General features: G+C 53.4%; 1 protein-coding gene across 1 annotated transcript in view; it reads left to right on the top strand.

Annotated features, from left to right (window-relative positions):
* The window catches only part of JAKMIP3 (Janus kinase and microtubule interacting protein 3), a 94661-nt gene extending 76945 nt beyond the window's left edge, over positions 1-17716 (top strand). Inside the window, 6 exon segments of the mRNA XM_033209789.1 lie at positions 21-62; positions 889-1036; positions 1039-1134; positions 1137-1223; positions 1226-1935; positions 15268-17716. Of these exon segments, the coding sequence (XP_033065680.1) occupies positions 21-62; positions 889-1036; positions 1039-1134; positions 1137-1223; positions 1226-1329 (477 nt within the window). The 3' untranslated portion in view covers positions 1330-1935; positions 15268-17716.
* The last annotated feature ends 896 nt before the right edge of the window (positions 17717-18612 follow it).

Below are 18612 nucleotides of genomic sequence, written 5' to 3'. Positions count from 1 at the left end.
GTTCTTATTTTTCTCCTTAGCTTTCATTCTCTGGTCATAGTCCATCTTGGCACCCTAACATGGTGAGTATTTCATTGGCGGGGCCTGGCAGGGGTCCTGCTCTGCTTCCCGGAAGACACCTCGGCCCCTGCCCTGCCAGGGAGCTGCCCCCCTGCCATTTGATGAACCAGAAGGCGATGACCCAGCATCCCCAAAAGGGTCGTTAGAAAGCCACCTGCGTCCTTCAACACTGGAAGTCCCTCCCTGGGGGTCAGGCCCGGAGTCTTCCACTGTAGAGGCTGCAAGGTGCTCACCTTTCCTGAGAGGGAAGGAGAGCAGGGTCCACCCCCCCAACCCAGTGTAGCAGAAACGTGCAGGACCCTCTCTAGGTGGTCTTTCTGCTTCGGTGGCACTAGGCAGCAGGCCCTGGGGGCAGACACAGTGGTTCTGTGATTCATCCTCATTCTTTTTTGGGTGCTGCTGAGTACAGGCTTGGGTGGTGCTGGAGATTCAGCCAGGAGGGCTGGGTCTCCCTGCCAGGCTGGAACGGCCTAGGCTGGGATAGCTGGAGTCTGCGGGTCATGGCTGCTGCTGCTGCTACCATGGCACCCGCCAGCATAAATGTCTGCCTCCTTCGAAACTGGAAGGGGGGCAAATAGGACGTCACATCATCGTTCACCTCGGTCACCTCGATCCTCGAGTCCCCACCCTTCATCAGGTCCCAAGAGGAGCTTCCCCGGGGGCAGGGATCTTCCTCTCCACACAGCCCCTCGCCCCTCATCCCTCACCCCGGCCGAGCGGACCCTCCCTGACATCCTCTGCACGCAGTCCCTCGCCCCTCGCCCCCACCCCTCATTCTGGCCGAGCGGAGCCCGGCTGACTCTGCACTCTACGTTTCTTTTCTTACAGCCCCACGTTGAGTCCGACCCTTTTCCTCCAGTGGGACCTGAGAGCAGGGACAAAACGGGACATCACGTCTCCATCCTGAAGACCCAGGGGGACTTGGTCTCTGCACGCCCGTCCCGTGGAGGAAGAGTGAGAAGGGGCAGCATGTGCAGCGCAAGCTGCCGTCCACGTGGGATGCGCCAGGACTAGAACTGGTTCTGCCGAATTCTCGGGGGCTTCTCTGGGAGAGGCCCGGCCTTGGCTGCTGGACCCTGGTCCCTCCTCCCGGACGGCAGTCCCCATCCCAGTTCCAGGGATGTGCAGCATTCCCTGCCAAGCAGGGGTGAGAACTGCTTCTGTGCGAAGCACCAGCCTCGGGTCCTCTCCCCTCTCTTGGTCCTCACGGTAGTTACCACCGGTGTCTGGAGGAAGATTTTTAGAAACGACAGAGGCATGGCCCAATGACAAGATGAAGGCTGTGACTGCGCCGCCTGGATGGTGACCTTCATTCAAGGAGGCTCCCTGGATGGTCCTGGGAGGGCTCCCCGACACCTCAGTGGCCCCTCCAATGCTGCAATGTGTTGCTGGGGTCCTGAACACCCGCTGGCCAACAGACCCCACCCCCACCCTCCTTCATCATCATCTCTGTGGGGACAGACAAGAGCCATGGCCGCCGTGGGCCACGGGGTGCCCTCAACCCTCTGCCTTCCTACCCAGCCTGAGACAGGAAGGCTGCCAGCTGGGAGCACCACGGGACTGATCCAAGGAAGGTGTGGGGAGCGTGGTGACAGGAGATGGGACGAGGGGGCAGAGCCAGCTGGAACATGGATGCCAGAGGCTGCCTCCGTAGTGCATCTCCAGAAGTCACAGAGGCCCTGAGCGCCCAGAGCCACCTGAGCCACCTGGCCTGGAAGCCCCTGCGCAGGCCAGACCTGCAGGCCATGGACCCCAGCAGGAACCGAAGCCTCACCCCAAGCCTTCGCACACAAGGAGCAGCCCAGGTGAGGGACGGCGGACACACCTGTGGCTCTGCTGGCGCAAGAAGGGAACTGTGGTCCAAGAAGCTGACAGGTAAGGGCTGCCGTCTGTCCACAGGGATGGCTTTTCCCTCCCGCCCTGTGTGGTGACCCTGCACAAGCTGACACACCCCCTTCCTGGCCTGCTAATTCTGCTTAGAGAACTCAGCCCTGTTTGAGATGAGAATTAAATTTGCTGGCGCACCCTCCCTGCGAGGTGAGCCCCAGCTTCTCCTGCACGCCTCTGTGTCCCAGTCTGCACATGTGTGTCTCTGCCCAGCCCCTCCACTGCTGACCGTCAAGATCACCTCTCCCGCCACGCATGGGATAGGGTCTGGGGGCTCGTGTGGACTGTGGCCTGAGCTGTTGCTGGGGGCAGGGTCTGCAGACACGGTGCCCCACAGGGACCTGGCATCTGGCACAGCTGACCCTCCTCCCACTTGCAGGAAGAGGCTTGCAGAAAAGGGAGAAACCCTGTAGGTGCATCGAGGCTGCTTTCCAAGTGCATCCCCCTCCGCTGCTCCCATGCACCTGACCGTGAGCGCCGTCCCTCACTCGGACCCAGCACCTGAGGTGTCCGCTCTGGGGAGGCGACTCTGGTTGCTCCCAGCAGGGAAGGAGGTCAGGACTGGGCAGGGCTCGCTCCACCATGGAGCTTTCCTTGCCAGCGGGGTTCCCCATGGGAGAGTTTGAAGATCCGTCGTGTCTGTGGGGCTCTGGGACAGGGTGAGCCGGTTCTTGGGGAGGCAGTGGCAGCCCCATGGGGGGCCACCCAGAAAGCGCTCCACCTTCCCCACCTCTGACCCACACCTATAGGGTCCAGCCCTATGGGGCTTAGCAGGTGTTCTCCCTGTGTGTGGAGATGAGAGATTGTAAGAAATAAAGACACAAGACAAAGAGATAAAGAGAAAACAGCTGGGCCCGGGGGACCACTACCACCAAGACGTGGAGACCGGCAGTGGCCCTGAGCGGCTGGGCACGCTGACACTTAGTGCATACAAGACAAGGGGGCAGGGTAAGGAGGGTGGATCACTTCTAAGTGATTGACAAGGTGAAGCAAATCATGTGATCACAGGACAGGGGGCCCTTCCCTCTTAGGTAGCCTAAGCAGAGGGAAGGCAGCATACGTCAGCGTTTTCTTCTCTGCACTTATAAGAAAGATCAAAGACTTTAAGACTTTCACTATGTCTTCTACCGCTATCTTCTATGAACTTCAAAGAGGAACCAGGAGTACGGGAGGAACATGAAAGTGGACAAGGAGCGTGACAGTTGAAGCACAGCACCACAGGGAGGGGTTTAGGCTGCCAGATGACTGCGGCCAGGCCTGGATAATATCCAGCCTTCCACAAGAAGCTGGTGGGGCAGAGTGTTCCCCGACTCCTCCAAGGAAAGGAGACTCCCTTTCGCAGTCTGCTAAGTAACGGGTGCCTTCCCAGACACTGGCATTACCACTTGACCAAGGTGCCCTCAAGCGGCCCTTATGCGGCGTGACAGAAGGCTCACCTCTTGCCTTCTAGGTCACTTCTCACAATGTCCCTTCAGCACCTGACCCTATGCCCACTGGTTAGTCCTAGGTTATATTAGTAATACAACGAAGAGTCATATTAAAAGCTGATGATTAATGATGTTTATAATAATGATTGATAATTGTCCATGATCATCTTTATATCTAATTTGTGTTATGAATATTCTTATTCTAACTATTTTCTTTATTATACTGAAACAGTTTGTGCCTTCAGTCTCTTGCCTTGGCACCTGGGTAGTCCTCCACCCACACAAACCCTGTCCGAGAGCCAGCTGTGTCTCCTGCAGTGGGCAGCCGCCATGGGCTACAGGCACTGTTGTTCCTGGGAGATGCTCCCCTGCATAGAAAATGGGAGGGGGAGGAGGAGGTGTGACCACCACCCTCGACTCAGGAGGGGGCAGCGGCTCCGTCTTCACCCTCGACTCAGGAGGGGGCAGTGGCTCCGTCTTCACCCTCAACTCAGGAGGGGCAGTAGCGAGGAGGAGGTACGAGGTGGGCAGCGGCTCCATCTTGCAGGTCCCCTGGGGTGCGTTCTCCAGGTGCATTGTGGATAAGGCGTTGTCCTTGTGTGGGTCGGGACCTGGGTACCAAGCAGGATCTGGCTCCTGTGTCCCCCAAGTGCGCCCAGGCACAGCCTCAGACCAGAAAGTTCTCTGCAGAGGTTCATTCTAGAAGGAGTGGGAGGTCAACAGCCCCAGCCTTGTCCAAGGACACCCGCTGCTTGGCACAGGAGGGCACTACAGGCCCACCAGCCCTCAGGACACGGCTCCCACGTCCCCAGGGACTTCTGGTTCCACAGCAAAAGCTGGAGCTCCAAGCAGGGCGTCTCTAATTGTGCGGCAAGGACAGCAGAGCTAGAGGTCGGGAGCTCCACTGCCTCCAGGGTCCCCCGAGGGTGGTGGGGGCCAGTGAATGCCCCACAGCTCAGCGACACACACGGTGTGGACATACGCACATCCCCGCGGAGGCTTCCCGGCTACGTCACTCCCACCCCCTGCGGACCAGGCCTCACAGCAGGGGCAGGTGGACCATCCAGGCCATGCTGAGCCCCAAGCAGTTCCCCACAACAGGACACAGAGAGGACCCCGGGCCAGGAGAGGGGGGCCTGGGGAGCAGGGTCCCCCCACAGCCACCCTCGATGACATCTGGGACTTGGACATGAATGGACGACGTCCCTGGATGGAGCCATTTCCTGGGTACTGGGGCTGGAGGTGACTCAGAGCTTCTCCTGCTCCCAGCGTGTGCCTGTGGGGCGGTCAGAGTAGACAGGCCACACTGTCATCAGGGAAGGGCAGCCGGCCAGCAATGGGCAGACTGTGCCTCAGGCCCATGGGCACAGTGGGGACAGAGGTGGGCAGGTGCTTCTCCACTTGGGGGCTGACAAGCTACAGGCACATCGTGGACAAGGCGTCTGTACGGGTCCGCACAGAAGACTGCTCTCCTCGGCCAGTCCCGCCAGCCTCCCAGGATCAGGGAGCGAGCCTCGAACGCTAGACCCGGCAGGAAAACATGCGTGAGCCAATGGGCCCCAAGCCGTCGCGTGGCACCAGGCAGAGACCTCAGCCCCAGATGCTCCCCCAGGGCTGTCACCCAACCCTGCAACTACCCCGAGGGGTGGGGAGAGCTGTGAGCGGAAACCTGTCCCGCCCGGAGCGCCGGAACCATGTCCTCTTCAGCTTGTTCAGTCCAGTGAGGAGAGGAGGGCGATGCCTGCGCAGGCTCCCTTGGGGGAAGCTACAGAGCGGGGACATTGGGCCGAGGCCACCAGCCCACAGGGCTCCTCTGAAGTGAGGCGGCCATCATCCCCTCGGGATCCTCTCCCACCGTGTCTGGTCTGAGTGTGCAGTGTCCAGCGTGAGTTCGAAGGGTGTCACGAAAGAGCTACTACCTAAATTTGCAGCCAGCAAGGGGCTTTTGTGCCCTAGTCCCCACTCCCAGCCCTAGACCACCAACCCCACACCCATAGGAAGCAGAGGGCCCCTCACCCACAGCCCAGCAGGTGCACTGTGTGCCCTGCCCTATGGGAGACGAATCGCGACAATGTCTGATCGAGCGTATTTTTGCACAGTAAATGAGACACGAGATGTTACTGTGTTGTCTCAGTGAGCGTATCCCTTCTCTCCAATTAGCTTTTTCCCCAACTTTTTATTTTGAAATAATGTTAGACTTAAAATTGCACAAATTGTGTAGAGAGTCCTGTGTACCCTTCAGCCTGCTTCCCCTGATGTTCCTGTCTTTTCTTTTCTTTTCTTTGAGATGGAGTCTTGCTCTGTCACCAGGCTGGAGTGCATTGGCACAATCTTGGCTCACCGCAACCTCCTCCTCCTGGGTTCAAGCAATTCACCTGCCTCAGCCTCCCAAGTAGCTGGGATTACAGGCAGGCGCCTGCCAACACGCCTGGCTAATTTTTGTGTTTTTAGTTGAGATGGGGTTTCACCATGTTAGCCAGGATGGTCTCGAACTCCTGATCTCATGATCTGCCTGCCTCGGCCTCCCAAAGTGCTGGGATTACAGGCGTGAGCCACTGCGTTCAGCCTGTCCCTATCTTACATAATCATGATACACTTTCAAAACTTTGCCACAACCTGGGTTCTGGTTTCTGGTTTCTCCAGGTTTCCTCCTGGCAAATGCTCCTTTCTGTTCCAGGATCCCACATTGCATTCACTCATCCTGTCTCTGTAGTGCCTGCCGTCAGTGACAGCTTTTTAGTTTTCCTCATCAGTCTTGGCCTTGATGCTTGGATAAGAACTAGCCGGCTATTTTGTAGGTTCCTCAGGAGGATCTGCCTAGCCTGTGGTTCTGTGGAGGTAACGCATCTGGGGGGAATGCCCCAGGAGTGACGGACCCTAAGTACCACACCAGGGTGCCCGAGGTGGGCATATTTCATCACTGATGCCGTAACCTTGATCACTTGGCTAAGGGGGTGTCTGCCAGGGTCTCCACTGAGAAGGAGCCCTGTGTAATCTATGTGTGCACTGGGGGAGATTCGCCGAGACTGAAAAGACCACATTTCTCCATGAACGTTGCCCGGATCTCCACATCCGTTGGTGGATCTTCCCTGCAGCACTTCTTCCTGTGGGGACGTCCTCTCCCGCTTCCTCCTATTTCATTGGTTAGAATTTTCCTATAGAGAAGAGAATTTTCCTCTCTCTCCTTCCCTCCCTCTTTCTCCCTCCCTCCCTCTCTCTCTCCTTCTCTCTCTCTCTCTCTCCTTCTCTCCCTCTCTCCCTCCCTTCCTCTCTCTCCTTCCCTCTCTTCCTCCCCTCTCTCCCTCCCTCTCTCTCCTTCCCTCTCTCTCTCCCTCCCTCTCTCTATCCCTCCCTCTCTCTCCTTCCCTCTCTCTCTCCCTCCCTCTCTCTCTCTCCCTCTCTCTCCCTCCCTTTCTCTCTCCCTCCCTTTCTCTCCTTCCCTCCTCTCTCCCTCCCTCTCTCTCCTTCCCTCTCTCTCTCCCTCCCTCTCTCTCCTTCCCTCTCTCTCTCCCTCCCTCTCTCTCCTTCCCTCTCTCTCCTTCCCTCTCTCTCTCCCTCCCTCTCTCTCCCCCTCCCTCTCTCTCCTTCCCCTGTCTCTCATCATCTACCTACCTACCTATCTAATGCTGTTATGAAACCACAAGTCCGTGGTGATGCCTCCAATTCTAGGCCAACGGTGTGTGGTTCTTCCCAGCCATGCTCTCCTTGTGTGTCATGTTGGTGGTAGCAGACACTTGGCGCTCACTGTCTGTGATGTACCTGTTCCTCTGTTCAGCCCTGGCATACACCTGTGTCACCTCAGGATGACCCAAACCCTGCAGGAAACAGATGCCCCAGCTGGAGCACAGTTCCTTTCCCCCAGCCTCACGGTGTCCACACACAACACTGTTTTCCAAACGACTCAGGTGGGTTCTTTTCTTACCCTCCCTCCCCAGGGCTGTGCGTTTGTAACGCGGCCAGGTGCCTTTGTGCGTATGGGTACGTCATTCGTGTTCCTTCACGTATTCACATGTTTTTGAAAAAATGTACATGTAGTACAATTGACTGGTATGCTTGTGGTGGTGTGTGGCCTGTGGTATGTTCATGGTGGTGCATTTTGTGGTGGTGTGTGGTGTGTCTGTGGTGGTCTCTGCTGTGCTTGTGGTGGTGTGTCTGTGGTGTGTGTGGTGTGTCTGCGATGGCTTTCTGGGTTGTGGCCCATGCACAGCACATGCATCCACTACCCCAGCCCCAACACAGACCATCCCATCCCCGAGCTGCTCCCCGAGCTGCCTCCTGCTGCCTGTGCAGTGGCCCGTCCCTGGCAGCCCTGAGCTGTTTCTCATCGTGTCCGTTTTGCCACTTCCACATCAGGTAAATAGAGTCACGTAGTGCAGCTTTGGGGATCTGGCTATGTTTATGTTCAGCAAAACCCACGTAAGGTTCCTTGTGCTGTGTGGCTCCGTGGGTTCTCCTTCTGTTCCCGAATAGAATCCCCTCGGGGGAAAGGAGCACAGTGCACCAGGGCCTTGTTGAAGGACGTCAGGGTGGTTTCCAGTTTGGGGCAAATATGAACAAAACTGCTCTAATGTGTGTACAGGTTTTTTCATGAAAGCAAGTTTTCCTTTCTCTTGGATAAATACCTAGGACTGGGTCTGCTGGATTACATGGCGAGTGCGTGCTTACTTTTCTAAGTAACTGTTGTCCAGAGTGGCTGTTCCGTTTTGCATTTGCACCGGCGCTGGGAGGGTTCCCGTTGCCTCCCACACAACGTCTTCACATGGTTAGGCTGGTTCTCCTTATCTGGTCGCTTCCAGTAGAGGGGGAGGGGCATCTTATGTGGGGTTTCATTTGCACTTCGCTGCTGACTCATGACGTTGAGCATCATTTTGTGTGTTGGTTTTCCATCCGTATACCTTCTTTGGTGAAACGTCTGTTCAGATCATTTGCCCATTTTTGAATTGGGTTGTTTACTTTGTTATTCTGAGTTTTGAGAGCTTCTTCCTCTATTCTGGATACGTGCCATTATCAGATACACCATTGAAAAGTATTTCTTCCAGTCTCTTTCGTCTTTTCATTCTCTTGAGTGTCATTTAAAGGGCAGAAGTTCTTAATTTTGATGAAGTCTAATTTATCTACTTCTAAAAAATGAATTGTGGTTTTTGATGTTAGAACTAAGAAAAACTTGCCTAACTCAAAGTCACAAATATTTTCTCCCATTTCCTTCTAGAATCCGTGGTTTTATGTCTTAAATTTAAAATGCCTGCGATTCACTTTGAGTTAACTTTGCACCTGCAGCTCGGTCTGGATTGAAGTTCATTGTTTGCATGTGAATGTCCACACAAGAACGTCCTTGTCTCCTTCCACCCCATGGTCAATAACTCCTCCTTTTTATTATGAAAGTCCCTTCTGCTTGGCTCTGTGGTCAGCACCGTCCTGGCTGAGGTGTCCACCCTACTCTGCTACCACAAGATGGGAGAGCAGGGCTGCTGGGGGGGTCCCTTGAGCTGGCAGAGCCAGCGTGTCTGGTCCCCATTTGACCCCAGGGTGGGCTGGATCTCTAGGGCCTGGGCCTGGGTCAGCTCAGGGTCTGGAAGATTGAGGTGTGTTGATGAACTGTCAGCAGGTTCAGATTTACAGCTTCTGCGGAGTAGGTGCCTGAATGCCAATGAGCAGCCCTGCTCTTCTGAGCAGGGCTACAGACTGCTTCTGCCAGGCTGCTGCTGGAGATGATGTCTGTCTGTTATCTTAAAACCCAGGGATTTTAAAAGGCTGCCCCCGTTCAGAATGTATCCAGTTCATGGGCATCGTGCATGATGGAGCAGGAGCCGTCACTTAAGCCTGTAATCCCAGCACTTTGGGAGGCCGAGACGGGCGGATCACGAGGTCAGGAGATCGAGACCATCCTGGCTAACACGGTGAAACCCCGTCTCTACTAAAAATACAAAAACTAGCCGGGCGAGGTGGCGGGCGCCTGTAGTCCCAGCTACTCGGGAGGCTGAGGCAGGAGAATGGCGTAAACCCGGGAGGCGGAGCTTGCAGTGAGCTGAGATCTGGCCACTGCACTCCGGTCCGGGCGACAGAGCGAGACTCCGCCTCAAAAAAAAAAAAAAAAAAAGAAATCTGTAATGCTCTGCATCGTAACCCAGTGAAATTGTTTTCTTACTGAATTTGTCTATATTGTTAAAGAAAAGAAAGAGAAACAAAAGGTGAGGTGTTTAGAAACAGCTCACCCAAGTGTGAACAATTAGTCCTTTGGGGCTGTCCCCTCCCAGGGCATTGCTGAGCTGGGGGAAGCTCCCCTCCCTGAGTACGGCCCAAGCACTGCCTGTCTCTCTTGGAAGCAGAGGCTGCAGACCCCCATCAGGGGCGGAGTCTTCCAGGTGCCCCACCATGCTCCCTGCAGGATCTGCCCCCCAGCAACTGGCCGCTAGGGCAGCTTCATCAGCCAGGGCTCCAGCCCTAAGAGTGAATGGGGAGGGCTCCGCCCTGGGGCCAGCCGTATGCTTGTCTGGTGGCAGAAGCAGCTCCTGTGCAGCCTCCAGCTCACAGGCACCCATGGGGTCCCTTTGCATTTGCATGGCAGGACCAGCGGGAGGGTCCCTGCCTGCAGCTCCTGCCTGGTCCCCACATCCTAAGCGTAGCATTGTCCTCGTGTTTCTTGGTGCACAGCATGGTCTTAGTCCTGGTGCTGGTGTGTGCCTCGCTCTTGTTGCTGGTCTACAGCAGCCTGCTTGCTCATTCTGTGGCTCTGCCACGCAAAACAAACACTGACCTCTGACCTTGTGGCCCATCCCGTCCCCTCCCCATGAGGGCTTTGTGCAGCGCTTTGTAGCAGACACATTTCCAAAAGGCAGACTCTCTAATTGTGTTTGAAATCTTTGTTAAAAGGCGTCCTTTGGGTGTTTGTGCTTGGAGTCATTGTGCAGGGATTCAGCCATGTGCACCCTCCAATCTGCGAGCTCATGCTGGAGCTTTACCTCCCCTCCAGTGGACATTTGGTTATTTCCAGGCCTCTGCCTGTTACGAGTGCTGCTGTTTGAACCTTCCTGTGGAGTCTCCTGACGTGCTGGTGCTGCGGCTACTCCTGGGTCACATTGGGAGTCGGAATCTGCAACTTTGGGAGTTGATACCAACCTCTTATCCAGTTCCTGTTGGCTTTGGAGCTGTTTTTCTTTGCTTTTTGTTTAGAATCTTTCTGTTTTTACCAAGGGCAAAGATGTTTCTCAAATGTCACTGGGTGATTTGCACAAAATCTCGAAACTGAACAACTGACTTGAAACCAGGGGTCCCCCTCCCCCTTCATTGCTCTATTGTCTAATTTATTCTTTTCAGTCAGCAGCTTACAGCCTGCAGGCCAGCTGTCTCGCAATCTCTAATGCAACCATCTTGGTTAAAGCAATAGTGGATCCTTTTACTAGGCTGGCCATGGGGCCGTTAATAAGGGATGTCATTATTAGAGAAGCTGATGTCAGAAAGGGTAGCTGGGCATCGCTGTGGAGGCCTGTGACAGCAGCTGCACCACCAGATAGAAAATGAAACCAGGAACCCGTGGAGAATAGGGAGAAAGTGTGCACCGGTGTGTGTGCGCATGCCAGCGTGTGGGGGGAGTGTGCCTGTGCATTTGGTCTTGGTGTGTATACACTTGCTCCTGTGCCCTGGGCAGTGTGCGTGTGTGTGCACACTGTGCATTTGGTTGTGGTGTGTGTGCACCTGCTCCTGTGCACCCACTTCACTGTACTACCTGCCACCTGCACCATCAAAGTGGCTTCTGCCTTTATTATTTATTAGGGAGCTCTAGAGCCAAAATCAGCAGGAGGTTGACCCAGAGCAGAACACCACATGCCTGAGGACTGTCCCAGGATGGGAGGACTATCCCAGCATCCGTGTGGGCCACATGGGGCTCCTCTGTGGTGGCTGGGGAGAGGATGACCTCAGAGGTGGCTCTGGGCAGACAGAGAGTTGGTAACAGCACTGGTCCCCTCTGTAGGGTTGAGAGAGACCCCATGAAGTGGGTGGAGGAGGAGGCTAAGCCTGTATCGGGGTCTATTTCATATTTTCCCCAAATCAGAACTTCAAGAAAAAAATACCTTGACCGTGAGCAGATTTAGTGGTTGCCATTTGTTTCTGTTTGGTTTGAAAATATTTGGCTAAAGTTTCTCAGACAAAAGAGCATATGGGGAAAGGTCCTGTGCTCGGCCCTTGCTCCTTATCCTGTCAGCTGGGAATCTGTGTATTTGTGGGGCAGTGTTGGGGAACAGAGCAAGGATCCAGGCTGCAGGGTCTCACCACCTCCCAAGCAGCTCACCCTGTGTGAGAACCCTGGGGTTGCTTGTCTTATGCACACTTTTGGAAACTGAGGCTGTAGGTCCTGAGCCTTCCAGTGGCATTCATCATCTGATGAATTCTGAAGCAAGCAGAGGTCGGGACCCCAGGAAGTTTCTTATCTTCCTTGCCAACTGTGTTATGTTTCCAAACAGTTGAGATCCCAGTGGAAATTTCCAGCACACACACAGACGGCAGGGGCCTGTTCCTCGGGCTCTGTTTTGACATCAATCAGAATGCTGTTTCCTGATCCATATGTACGACTCTGTCTGCACGTGGTACCCATGGTGTTATCGATAAGGGTTCTGCCTCTGCAGCTTTTAGCGAGGTTCTGGTGCCTTCGTGCCTGTGGGGCTGGGGGCCCCCACCTGCAGAAGTGCCCTGTGCCAGCCCCGGGTGGTGCCCCAGGCATGCTGCCATCTCCTGTCCCTGTTGCAGCCCTTGGCACTGTCCAGTGAGCCAAGTTCATGACTGTGGCCATCACCTTGTTCCTATGCTTCATCAGCCATCCTTACCGCAGCCCAAGATAAAATTACCCAGGCTTTCCCCGCCAGGGCGAAGGGCAGGAGCCCTCAGTGCTCATCCTCCGCCAGCATCATGCATGGCCACGGGGCACTGGGTGGTGTCCATGGGTGTGCACACTGTGCATTTGGTTGTGGTGTGTATACACTTGCTCCTGTGCACTGGGTAGTGTCCATGTGTGTGCATGGACATTGTCGATGGGACTCTTGAGCTCCCCAGGCTGTGAGCTGGTTGGGGCCCCATCTGCACTATGCCTGAGCTCCCCACATCCTGCCTCTCTCCTGTCACTCGAAGCTCAGCCACCTGAGAAGCACTTTCCTGCCCCTCCCTGAAAACTGGGAGCTCTTGGGATGAGGGTTGCCTGGGTTTCTCCCGTGGAACCCGTGCTGTGGCACTGATACACTCAAGTAAATATTTGCCATGTGAATAGCCAAGTAGGTAAAAGAATGCGCTCCCTGAAGGTAATTCGCAGCCCCATGTCCCCCCATCCCCCACACTTCCAGGCAACAGTGGAAGCAGATGTTCTGGGGGCCCCCAAGACCACCTGCATGTCTGGGGACTCACTGGGATTCACAGGACTCAGCACACAGTCACAGCACAGCAGAGCCACACCACGGCAGAGCCACACCACAGCGAGCCACACCACAGCAGAGCCACACCACAGCAGAGCCCCACCACGGCAGGGTTACACCACAGCAGAGCCACACCACGGCAGGGTTACACCACGCAGGGCCCCACCACGGCAGAGTCACACCACAACAACCACACCATGGCACAGCCACACCACGATCGCAGCCCTATAATCAGGAGCGTGGCTGGATCTGCAAGGGAAACGTTCGCAGGCACAGCCTGGAGAGGCCTGTGAGCAGACTTACTATGCTCTCTCCCCTCCCATACTCTTCCCCACTGCGAGGCGCACGTGGGGCACACACTCCCTCCAACAGCAAAACACAGCCCCACGTATGCAGTGTTTCTGCTTAGGGAATTCCAGCTAAGACCCAAAATTCATGATTTTGATTAGGGGACTACTCCGTTGTGCACCCCCTGCCCACTAACATGCCAGGCCCTCAAAAGAAAGGCCAGTGTTTGCCATGAATCACATTGTTTGCACAAATGGTCTAGGCAGGAACTTCCTCACTAAAGGAATGCTTCAAAGCCAAGTTCCCAGATGCCCGCCCTTGCAAGCAGGCACTTCTGCAGCTAGCAGCCTCAGGCCTGTCCACAGAGACACTCTTGAGAGAGGACTTTGGGGTGCCAGAGCTTGCATGGGGGAATTAAGGAGCCCCATGGAGCCACAGAGACCAAGGCCAGACCCATGGGTGGCCGCCTCCCACTTGTCCTGTGCCTGACATGGCTCCCGCTTGGATGAGGTCCTCAGCTGACTGAGGGACAGTGGCCAGAAAGGGGAGGGAGGGTGGAAGGGAGAAGACCACATCCCCCAGAAGAGATAGGGTGGGGCGGAAGGGATTTGGGAGGACTGCACACCTGGAAGCAGAAAGATATATGTGTGTGTGTGTGGTGTGTGTGTGTATCATGTGTGAATGCATGTGCTGTGTGTGAGTGGCATGTTGTGTATGCATGCATATATTGTGTGCATGTGTGTGCTGTGTGTGAGTGGTGTCTTTGGGCATGTGCATGTATGTGTATGTTGTGCACTGTATGTGCATGTGCATGTGTATTGCATTGTGTGTACACATGTACAGTGCATGTGTGCGTATTGTATGGGCATGTATGTGCAGTGTGTTGTGTGTACATGCATGTGCAGTGTGTATGTGCTGTTTGTGCATGTGCATGTATGTGTGTTGTGCATTGTGTGTACATGCACATGCAGTGTGTGTGTGTGAGTGGTATGTTGCAGCCATGGATGGGGCAGAAAGTCTCCTGTTCTGGAAATAGGGTAGTGAGTGGAGCGTGTTGACAATGGAGAGCACCAGCTGGCTCTGGAGCGGGATCGAGTGACCACAGGAAACCAAACACTCTGGTCTTGTCCCTTCAGTTTGGGGAGTGAGTTTTTAAAATTCTGCATAATATTTTCAATAAGACCTCTGTTCTCTATTTGCATGTGCATAGTTCATACCCCAGGCAGTTGATCCCATAATTCAGAGAGGCATTGATGGGGTGGGAGTGTCACTAGGTAGGTGTCTGGATCCCTGGCCCTGCTCAGCCTGGAAGTGTCACCGAGGGAAATCCCTATTTTACATGGGGCTTCAGCTTTTCCATCTGTAAAATATGAGGGCTGGACTGGCAGGTCCCCTTCCTCCTGTACCTTCTAGAGATCGATGGTTCCACCACAACCTATTTAGAAATGAACCTGATTAAAGGCACAAAGAACAAGGTACTATGTTAACTGCAGCAGAGATTTCAGCTGTAACACTTAATACGGGAAGAAGTAAACATGTATGTGTCATTTGACTACATTTATTTTTCATTCTGTTTGAGGTAATATCTTACTTAGAAGTTAGGTTAAAAAAATCAAAAACTAAAAAGCTCTTCAGACCTCTCCTAGATTAGAAAACCGTGGTGTCTCTACTGCCGGGCCCTCTGCCTCTGTCCCAGCGTGCTCTCTCCCCCGCCCCTCAGCCCACGTGGCCTCCCACCCAATGCTTCTGTGCCCCAGGGACTGATCCGGGGCCCGCCCTTGTGAAAAGCAGCTCCTTCATAACTTCTTCAAAAACATTAAAAAATTGAAAGGTAATAAACAATGTGAACCTAGCAGAGGCCCACTTTCTAAGTAATGAGTAAAGTTGGGTAGAAACCGGGCCGCTGGCCCAGACATGGTGAGAAAGATCCAAGGTCACTTCTGTAGGGGCTTTATGGGGAGCATGGACTCATCTTCCTGAGAGTGTGGCCTCCAGCGTGGACCGGGTGCGTCTCCCGGGCTGGAGGCTCAGGATGTGGTGCTGTAGCTGGTGCTGGACCCATGAGGGCAGTGCCTGCCATTGGCTCAAGGATGGTCCTGTGTAGAGCCAGTGCCTGGTCAAGGCCCCAACTGCCTTGAGTGCTGACTCGTGGTGCCCACATTCCCCATGTCGTCGCACTGAATGGTGTTTTCTTCACTCTTTTTCAGAGAGGAAGCAGTGCATTGGTGAAGGCAACGTTAGGTGTGATTTCCATTCCTGCTGGGAGATGCAGGCCATAGCCCGGGAGCTTCGTCCAGCCTGTGGATGGAGCCTGCCTGCTTGCGGATGGAACTTCTGTGTCCTCCCACCCTTGGTGGTCTAAGGTTATTGCTCTCAGAGCTGAATTGACAGGTGTGTGTGTGCGCGCTCACTTGTGTGCACATGCCTGCGTTTATGCATGTTTTCACTCAACCAGAAGAGCAATTCATGGGATTTAGCCATTTTGAGGCACCTAGAAGTTGAGGCAGTTAGATGTGCAGCCAGGTGTGAATGTAACGTGCACCATTGTATAAAGGAGGTGACTCAGTTGCTGCAGGGAGGATTGGGTTGTCTGGAAGTATTAGTTCATTTTATATTTGTGTCAGAAGAAATGTCTGACTTTGGGGCAGATGACATAGTGGCTGCAGACCAGGCATGGTTCCCTAGGTTGAAATCAGGGAAAAGCTAATACTGTCAGACAGGTATGCTTTTTCTTTGGTGGCTGCAGGGTTTCTGCTGGAAAATGCACTATTAATCAGCACTTGTCCAAGAAAGACCCATCCATTTCTGTTGTCATTCAAGCCACAGTTCCTGATTTACTCAGACAAGATACTGGGCCAGTTCAATGTCTCTAGCTGAGCCTGACCTTGGGGTTTGCGTCTCAAGTCTGAAATCTTGTTCAGTCCTCTGTGCATAGTTTTGTCTCATTTTAATGACTGCATCTTCTTGGTACATTTATTATACTCAGAACTGAATGGCACACAATAGCCTTGTGTTAATAAAAGCTACCGTGGCGCTATGGGTGAACTGCTGGGTTGAAGTCCGATGGACTCTATGATGCAGGTATCCAGAAATATGTTGTAACTCTACCTGCCTCCCTGCCAACCTGGCCTCCTCCTCTGGGGGAGCTCCTGGCATGGTCGCAGTGTTGACCTGCATGGGAACAACAGCTGCATGGGCCAACTGTTTTGGATCTAAAGATGTGCAGTGAAACTCAGATTCACATCCCTCATGTTTATTTGGGTCATCATAGTTTTGCATGTTGTATATATGTCTGGAGCACTTCATACACCTCTGTCCACCACAGACACTCTTAATCACAGTTCTGTAATAATAATAAGGCAAACTATACAGCAAAGAGAAGCATGTAAATATGTACCAATTCTTATGAAGTTGTAATTGTTTATATGTAAAGCGTATGTATACAGGAAAGGGAGAAGGTGCAAAGAATGTGCTGAATAACATCCAAACTGCATTACATCCCTGTCCCATTCCTGAAAGCTCACATCTGGTTGGAGCGTCATTTCCTCTCCTTAGATATCATTGTTCTCACTCTTCTATCATAGGCACCTTCTTTACATCTGATTACAATATCCAGCATTTCAGAACTGGGTTTTTGCCCCCAAAAAGGTAAATATGAACATTTATCACTGACTCCTCCTGGTCCAGTGAGCAGCAGCAGAATTCAAGTATTTAAAAATAAGGTGCATTTCTAAATTGTAGGCTATACCTTTTTTTCCAAACCAATGGGCTAGAGTGAATTTCCTCCAGGCTGTCTTACTGCTAGCTCTTCTAACAGGGGAAGTCTGCATAAATGCATCACCCCCCTAATAACGCAAGAGGAAGGACCCTGAAATGTGGCCAGAAACGATTACTGTGTAACCAGGATATCAACATTTACATTATATTGTATTAACATCATCACACTCTGCTCAACACACAGAACAACATAGATACTTCAGTTCATCTAAAGTAAAAATCCACGTAAATCACAGATTTCTTTGTTGACACCAGTGTGTTGTTTACCTTGTGCCCATGGTCCAGATTTTGAGCTGGAGAAGGACTATGGCTGTTCCTTAAAGTCTCTGCCCTGGCAGAATCTGTAGCCTTTAGGATACCCCGAGTGCCTTACAGGGCTTGTGAACACCGACACTAGAAGTCAAAAAGAAGAGAGTGCCCAAGTGTGGGTTTGGAGGCACTGATGCATTCGCCGACACTCACTGTCATCCCATCCTTGAAACCCTGAGAGGGAGTGTGCTTTAACACAGAGTGGAATTTAAGTTTAGGCTCAGGAAACTCATATTCTGAATATAGGTATCAAATCATATATTTGTTTACTGTATATTTTTTAAAAAGCTTTATTGTAAATTTATGCAAAAACTAACCGGGCCTGTTTTTTTATGGCAGCATGCCAAGCAGTGTGTGTATTCTCCCAGGCACTCCCTTCTTAGTCACCCTCTAACCACGTGACATTCTGTTCAGTGCTAATCAGTATTCACAGGCCTAACGTAGGTTTGTATGGTGATCTACAAGATTTTACAAATATTTTTGTATTGTGATTCCTATGACATATACCAGAGAATTTTTACTCATTTGTAAATTATTGTACAGTTTTAATAAAAAATGTTTTAAATCTTAGACGATTAAAGTCCCCTCAAAGGTATTAAAGTTTGAACTGAAAGCCATATGAGACATTTCTGCACTTCTGAGTTCATTCCCTGAACAGTGCCTCTGAACACCAGAAACGGGGTCTGCGCCTTCCGCCCACTGGGGAGGAAAGCCCCAGGTCTCACCTGCGAGATCACCTGGAGGGCAAGCTCTGCAGTCGGGGGTGCCTGGCAGCACCTGGCTCAGGTCGACCACCTGGGAGACTCCCTCCTGTGGCTGTTGGTTAAATGTGAACCATCGAAGAGATTGAACAATTAGGAAAGGGACGGAACTTCTGCACATGCATGAGAACAGTTGGTGATGTTTGCCGTGGACGGTCCCACAGGTGAGTAACAGACATTATATTAATCATTGAGGGGAGGGGGAGCCAGAGGAGGACGAGGGGGTGGGAAGCTGCTCGACCTAGCTCTGCTGGCTCAAGCCCCGCCAGTACTCGAGGTGACTCCGTGTCGGAACTCTGGCTTTGAAGTGCGGACCGCGCTAACAGCGCAAAGGCCCGAAGTCTCTGGGTTCAAATTCAGCCTTTGTAGGCTGGATAGAGTGAAAGATGGAGTGGCAGCATCGCCCCCTCACCCCTGTCTCGCCCCAAGCCTCTAACTCGGCTTTAAGGGAGATCAGCAGCAGTTCGTGTGGGCGGGTACCCCCCATCCAGCCCTCCACATACGCCCAGGGTTTCGGAGTCAGGGCCTTCCTGTCTGTCGTGGGACGGCCCAAGGGGCCTGAAAATGTGGTCGGGATTCCCATAGCGGTTTCTCCAGTGTGCGCTCCCTGCCCGGCCTTCCCAGCGCCCACCGTGTTTGGAGGGCGAGCAGCCACGCCTGGCCGGGACTAAGCGAGCGCCCAGGGGCCAGAATGGGGCGTTCAGC

The sequence above is a fragment of the Trachypithecus francoisi genome, unplaced genomic scaffold (assembly GCF_009764315.1).
Source record: "Trachypithecus francoisi isolate TF-2019V2 unplaced genomic scaffold, Tfra_2.0 Lachesis_group9, whole genome shotgun sequence".
NCBI lineage: Eukaryota > Metazoa > Chordata > Mammalia > Primates > Cercopithecidae > Trachypithecus > Trachypithecus francoisi.
The sequence above is the reverse complement of the archived record's forward strand: the minus strand, read 5'-3'. Positions and strand labels throughout refer to the sequence as shown.